This window comes from Lipophrys pholis (genome assembly GCF_963383615.2).
Source record: "Lipophrys pholis genome assembly, chromosome: 10".
Taxonomy (NCBI): Eukaryota; Metazoa; Chordata; class Actinopteri; order Blenniiformes; family Blenniidae; genus Lipophrys; species Lipophrys pholis.
Window position 1 is genome coordinate 19,007,777 of NC_137640.1, and position 6,961 is coordinate 19,014,737.

The 6,961-nt window shown below is 41.8% G+C and overlaps 1 protein-coding gene across 1 annotated transcript; it reads left to right on the forward strand.

The window, feature by feature from the left end:
* The first annotated feature begins 1,336 nt into the window (after positions 1–1,336).
* On the forward strand, positions 1,337–6,961 carry arpc5b (actin related protein 2/3 complex, subunit 5B). Its single transcript, XM_080472775.1, has 4 exons — positions 1,337–1,538; positions 2,926–2,998; positions 3,169–3,345; positions 4,619–6,961. Exons 1-4 carry the CDS (start codon positions 1,399–1,401, stop codon positions 4,679–4,681), a joined length of 453 nt encoding a protein of 150 aa, XP_080328901.1. The 5' UTR covers positions 1,337–1,398; the 3' UTR covers positions 4,682–6,961.

The following is a 6,961-nucleotide window of genomic DNA, read 5'->3' on the forward strand; positions in this document are numbered from 1 at the left end:
CATCAATTCATGTTGTAAGTTTGGCAAACAGTTTTATCAACTTGTGTTTATTGAAAAAAAGAAAACATGTGGATATTTGGCCAATAGAAAGTCTGTCTTTCCTCCTGTATAAAGAAGAAAAATGCACTTTTATGTGAAACAGGAAACCTGACCCTACAAGCAGACATGGTGGTCTGTCAAATCACTGCTGGACATGCATTACAGAAATAATGATTTCGACTGCAGCAGTTACAGTTATTTGCTTGTCACCACAGTATTTAGGTAGTGTGTCTCCTCATACAAAACAAAATATCTTTAAAGAAAAAAAGATTGATTCTATTCACCACATTCTCTACCACAACAAGAATAATAGAATTAATGTATTTTCTTTAAGTTTCAAAACGTTTTGATTGCGTATAATTTGGAGTTTGAATATAGAAAGGGATTGAAAGAGTGTTCTGCTAAGATAAAAAAAACTGAATAAACAATTTGCTGGAAACTTTGCAACACATCAAAATGAAGAAAATGCACTCAGGTTCTTGCAAATATGAATACAGATGAGTGCAGTTGGTGTTGTATTGACAATGCCCCACCTAAATCCATTTGCAAATATTATGAGAGCTGAGCAACAATCAGATCATATCCTACTCAATTATTCACAAGCCCACACCTATCATTCATCAAACCATCCCACATTTTATGACAGTGTCTGTCATGGAGCAGGATGAGTATAAATTTAATAGCTTACTGTTGTTTCTTCATCTCGAACACACTGAGAAGGCATGACAACCGTTTTTCAATGTTATTATGACACAAGAAGACTACATATGTAACCACAGATATAGGAACAACAACTTGTGCTGATGTCTACATTTGTACCCACAATTAGCAACAGTGCATAACATATTTTATTTTTAAATTGGATTTTTGAAGAAGAAGAAGAAGTAGAAGAAGAAGAAGAAGAAGAAGAAGAAGAAGAAGAAGAAGAAGAAGAAGAAGAAGAAGAAGAAGAAGAAGAAGAAGAAGAAGAAGAAGAAGAAGAAGAAGAAGAAGAAGAAGAAGAAATTGTGAAAAATACACTTTCGTTTCGTTTTCTCTGAAACAAAATTGATTATAATGAACTCTGGCGGTGTGCAGTTCGTTATGTTTGACCGCCCTCTAGCGGTGAATCTTTAAAAAAAACCTTTTTGACCTGCACTTACAGATTGTGTCCGGTGGATGGCGGTACCGAGCGAGCGGAAGCCGAGTCGGCAATCGAGCAAATAACGGGAGGAAGCCGTCCGCCTGACAGCCCAGAGTGTGTGTGTGAGAGAGGAGCGTCATTAATCTAAGAGAAAAAAAAAAAAAAAAAGCCGGGCCTGAGCTTGATTTGTGGACTGATCTGGGTTGAGAGCAAGACAAGAAAGCGCCACCGCCGAAATGTCGAAGAGCACCGTGTCTGCCCGCTTCAGACGAGTGGACGTGGACGAGTACGACGAGAACAAATTCGTGGACGAAGAAGACGGAGGAGAAAACCAGCTTGGTCCCGACGAGGCGGAGGTGGACTCCCTCATCAGACAATATCCTTTTTGTGGTCCTGAACCTCCCCAGTGGGCTCGGTCTACTTGTACCGAGGCGCCTCCGCCGCCGAGATTCGTCTTTTCTTCTTCGCCTCTGTGAGCTGCGGTCAGTATGAATGGGCGTCTTGCTAGCAGGCTAGTCCGTGTTGACATTCATCTCACGATCCTGCAAAACAGAGACACTTTGAGACCCTCGTGAGGCTCTATGTTGCTCACGGAGACCAGCCATTCTGTCCGTAATGCTGCGCAGAGCTCTGGGTTAATGGTTTCTGCAGATGGACTGGAGGTGTTGTGTCTTATGTTCAGTCTGCAGGCCCCTAAAGACTCCACACATTCACTGCACTGGTGATTCCAAGTGGATGCTTGATAAAAATCTCGACAAATTAAAAGCAAATGAGCCACTGAATATTAAGTGTATACTTCCACGATATTCATTAAATGCCCCTATAGTACTTTTTTTCTGCAGTGAAATCAAAAGTTGAGTCAATTTATAGATTTCATTGTAGTCAGACTGTAAAAGAGTCTCCAAGGCTTGAATACAGTCTTTTGGGGTTTCAGTTTCCAATATATTGCAGCTGTTAAAAAAACCATCCATTTGCAATGTTGACAGAGCATGTCTTTTCTGTTTCAGCACTTTGTTGTTTATGGGTGCTTTTGCAACCATGAGACTTGCTTCATTGTAAGTGGATTTCACTTATATGGTGCTTTTCCACTCGTTGAGTAACCTTTCCGATTCAGAGACAGCCACTTTACCAACGGAGCCATACTGCTCAAAACCATAAACCATATTTCTTCTTGATCAATGTTCGATGGTGAATGAGAAGCATTGATTTTATAGGCAATGAAGGTATTGAATGTTCAACATGATTGATGAACTCTGAAGAAGACCATGTCTGTGATTAAAGTGGAACCCAGTGCCGGGCGGCGAGGTTTGAAGTGGAGTTCTTGGGTCTTTCAGCAGGACAAAGCACGCATCCACAAGTACAGAGTGAAATGTGAATTGTTTTAAACTGGTCAGCCGAGATTCTGGAGTAAAATGTTTTTGATGTCCTTTTAAAGAGCCGAAATCTGCAGCTTCAGAAATGATCCTACAGTCTCCGAGCCGCTTGAATACATCCCAGGTCATTAAATAGTCGACAGTTGATATCAGATAGTTGCTATCATCCATTCAGTACCCACATATCCACAGTGGTTCGTCACATTGTTGTACTTAAACAACCGTATCAGGATACAGCAGCAGAAAAAGTTGCAAGGAACCTTCAGATATACTCCAATCTGACTGACATAGAACTGTTATGACTATTTTGAAGAAACTAACGTTTCCCCACTCGACTCCTGTCTGAGGCTGTTGTGTTTTACTGCGGTGCGACCTTAACCTTTCCTGCACAGGAAACCTTCCCGAGGCTTTACATGCAGTCCTGAAGAATCCACCAATCAACACAAAGAACCAGAACGTCAAGGTGGGCTTTGATTTCACTGTTTGTTTTGATTCATTTTTAAACCTCGTGTGTTTGCCACGTCACTGTGCATGATGTGCAGCTAAAGTCGTACGTTCGGGACAATGACCTTTATTATAATAATAGTACATTTCCTGTGCAGTGACATTGGTTTTCGTCTCCTGTGATTTCAGGATCGCGCAGAAGGACTGGTGCTGAAGGTGCTCAGCGCCTTCAAGAGCAGTGACATCGAGAAAGGGGTTCAGTCGCTCGACAAGAATGGCGTTGACCTGCTAATGAAGTACATCTACAAAGGCTTCGAACGGCCGTCGGAAAACAGCAGCGCGGTTCTGCTGCAGTGGCACGAAAAGGTAATAAAACCATATCACAACATAGTGTCGGTAGTTTTTTTTTTTTTTTTTGTAAAAGATGCAAAAGTGTTTACAGACGCATCATAATGAAACTTGTTTCGTATTTCGTTGCTGAAATCCAAATAGTCGTGACATATATTTTGTGTTCAATGGCCACTACGAACTGTGCAATTGTTAACGATCTTATAAGTTGACGTCGAGCCACACAGTAGGACAGGAATCTTAATACATTTGGAGATCAAGATGGCGTTTGCTGTGTGCAGACTGTGCGATGAAAACACGCTGAATCGCAGCCATCGGTGTACGTTAGCGAGTGTGACCGCACAAGAACGACACGTGATAGGCGTGCGCCGTCCATTCACGAAAAACAATCTCGTGAAAACATGAACGGAGCCCTCGACCTTTCGGCATTTATGTGTTTGGAGAGAAATACCCACATCGCATCAGTTTACATCCCACATCCTGTTTTTGATGCGTTTTGCCATTGGAGCCACAAAGTATCGATTTGGGATCGGCGCCAGTGTCGCTCTGATCAGTGCGTCGTTTTGTTCTGCTTTTCTATTGGTCAGTTCGTTGACGTAGGTCGCAGCAGCAGTCACCATCACCCCCAGATTTTTGACACTGTTCAGTGTCGAAATTGCACAGCATGTAGCGGGCGTGACACGTAAACATCCCTGGATCTCTTTGTACTACAACTCCAGGTCCTGTAGGAACTACAAATCAGCCCGTTTCATCTGTTCAGTGCATGTAAAATGTTAATTAACATTCTTTGTCAACAGTTCAGAAAATAGTGCTGGTCGTAGTTGTTTTACTATTCGCAGAGGAAAGGTCAGACATGAGACGTTGTAGAAAGAGATTAATAAAAAGAAAAGTTCTTACAGTTTAAAATATCCTGTGAAAGTCAAGGCTGCAAGTAAATCTTAGAAAAAGCCTCAGTATATATATATATATATATATATATATATTTGTTTGTACTTTGAGTTGAAACTCAGTGGCGACACTTAAAAAAAAAAAAAAAGAAAAGTGGATCCCATGTTCAGGATGAGTTTTTGAAATAGGTACATTTCCTCGGTGCCGTTTATTTTGGAATTTGTGGGGCTGTAAAGTACACGCCAGTCCCCTCTCTTGAAGGACTCTCAGTTTTGGGGTATTGGTAGTATTTTATGTTGCACCACTGCGGACGCAGGACCCGGTTTTAACTGAGACTTTGGTTTTATTTTGTGCTGTGAAAAATAACCCAACTGTTGCTTCGGGTCACTTTCTGTGTTCTCAGGCTCTGGCGGTCGGAGGGGTGGGCAGCATTGTGAGGGTCCTCACAGCGAGGAAGACGGTCTAAAAGAAGAACCAGAGGGGCAGATCACAATCACACCGCCACTGACAGAAAGAGGGGCGTTCACTGCACTGGGCCGTTCATGTAATGAATGGCACAGGGACTCGAAGAAGAAGGGGGAAAAAAAGAAAAGATTTTGAACCTTGTGAGATTGCTGTGCTTTCACAGCACGTCAAACAATAGGAAAAGAAAACAGAAAATTTGAAGCCTGTTTGAGTCTAAAATAGATTTTGTTGATGTGGTGTACGATGACTGAGCTCCCAGCAGAGGGCTGCACGTAAAAATCTCAGTCGGTGTTTATCTGCTCCTGAATTTCATTGACACTTTTAATGTTTTCAGTCTGAAGGCGGCGGATCTTACAAGCGCACTACTGAGGCGTATTTCTCTTGAAAATATTCTTTCATCAATTTGATTCAACATTTTCGGGTCAGAAATCATTGACACATGGTGGGAAGGTGACACTTCAGAGTATTCAGTCACTCAGATCAGATTTTCTTTTTTTTTAAAGTCTTCCTGCTGGAATGAAAGCCTGTTTCTTTATGAGTAAATCCACTTCCTGCACCACTTTAGCGTGGATAAAGTGCTCCAGTGAGTGGAGGCCTCCTTTAAAAGCACAGTCCCAGATATGGAATAGTGGATTAACTCGTAGGAGGTCAACGGTCACCCCGGGGGGTTTGTTAGTTGCAAGAGGAGGAAACAGGAAGTCTGTGCCATTCATCCATCCATCCATCCTTCCATCCTGCTGTCCCAGTTAGGGATTACAACCCACCATGCCTCTTATCGCCACTTTTATTAATCCCACTTTGCTTTTCCTCACCTCACGCCGCTGCGTCCTGCAAGGGCTCCGTTCCCTCTGGTACTGAACAAGAGCGTCATCGAGCGTCAGCTGGTACTCTTCACAGGGGCTCTGCTTCCTCCGTAATCGCAGGAATAAACCACATCACCCTGAGAATATGTGCTCGCACTCAGTGTTTACATTTAGTATTCGACAGAAGAAGAAAAAAAATCATTCGTATTTTAACTATCCTTTTCCTTTTATTCTTGCCCAAACTCAAGAAGAAAATAAAAACGGCTAATAGTCTTACTAACATTGGGCTGCTTCTTTGTAAGATAATGCATATTTTTGTCCCTTTTGTCAGCGAAGAAGGAATTGATGAAGACTCTACGCCAATCAGTCATGACATGAGCATCCTGACTAATCTGCTCCTCACGCAACAAACACCTTTCTGCCCTGTTGGGCGGCGGTCCACACGACAGCCTTCGCTCACTTTGGGCACGAAGCAGCTATTTTCACGCATGAATCTGTTGGGAGTTCATCGCTGTTTTGTCCTTGGACCACTTCTGACAGGCCGGTAACTTCCCAAAAGAGCCCTTGTTTCACTGATGTCTCGAGTGATATCGAAGGAAAAACACGTCAGCGGTCAAAGTGTCATGACTGATTGATCTATTGATGAGGTGCTTTGCATGATTACATTTTTGATCTTAATTCTTGAAGTGTTTTATCCCCCCCCCTTTTTTTTTTTTTTTTTTCTTCTAATTGTTGAATTTGATTTTAAAAACACCAGTGATTTATGTATTTATTTTCTATTTAAATTTCTGCTGTTGGGGTTTTACAACGTCCTCTGTAGAGTGTTTGCAGAAAGCAGATTTACTTTCAATACCAAAACGAATTGGCTGAAAGTGAACCTGCCATTTGCCTCGTGTGATTGAGGAGGATGTTAAAAGTTGCGTCTGCCTTCTCGAGCAGTTCATGCCTGTTGCCAAATGGTTTATTGTCCTTATGTGGGAATGATAATGTAGCTTATATTAATGATTGAGTTAAAGATGTGTATTAGAGGAGACCATTGGTGGATTCATAAAAAAAATAAAATAAAAATAGCATGTGAAGAAATTTCAGCTTTGCTCCTCGGAGACACCGAGATCAGAGGAGTTTAACTCCCGCTTCATGTTTTGTTTCTTCACCGAGGGAGTTTTCTCACGGTTGCTTTTTCTTTTTAATACATATTATCACAGCTGTTTGTGTTTCTCTTTTTTTAGCTTCAACCAGGAGATACTTGGACGTGAGTTGCCATGTTTCAATGCCGCCATCAGTGGTGGTGCAAACAGAAAATAAATGTGTTCTCTAATGCAGGAGTGACTACTTTTACTGAAAAACACAGGCTCTAATGTTTTTTTTAGTCCGTGATGCTCTTCAAGCGACGAGAACACAGCAAACAGATGTACGAACGGCCTTACGTGAATACTCCTTTTCTATGTTTGTGCGTTTTTGGAAATAAATCAATGGGA

Bases quoted from the DNA above. Each gene is read 5' to 3' on its own strand.
- arpc5b (XM_080472775.1), top strand. From the start codon at position 1,399: ATGTCGAAGAGCACCGTGTCTGCCCGCTTCAGACGAGTGGACGTGGAC. The intron at 1,539-2,925 runs ATATCCTTTTTG...CCTTTCCTGCAC, and splicing joins GTGGACTCCCTCATCAGACA to AGGAAACCTTCCCGAGGCTT. The intron at 3,346-4,618 runs GTAATAAAACCA...CTGTGTTCTCAG, and splicing joins TGCTGCAGTGGCACGAAAAG to GCTCTGGCGGTCGGAGGGGT.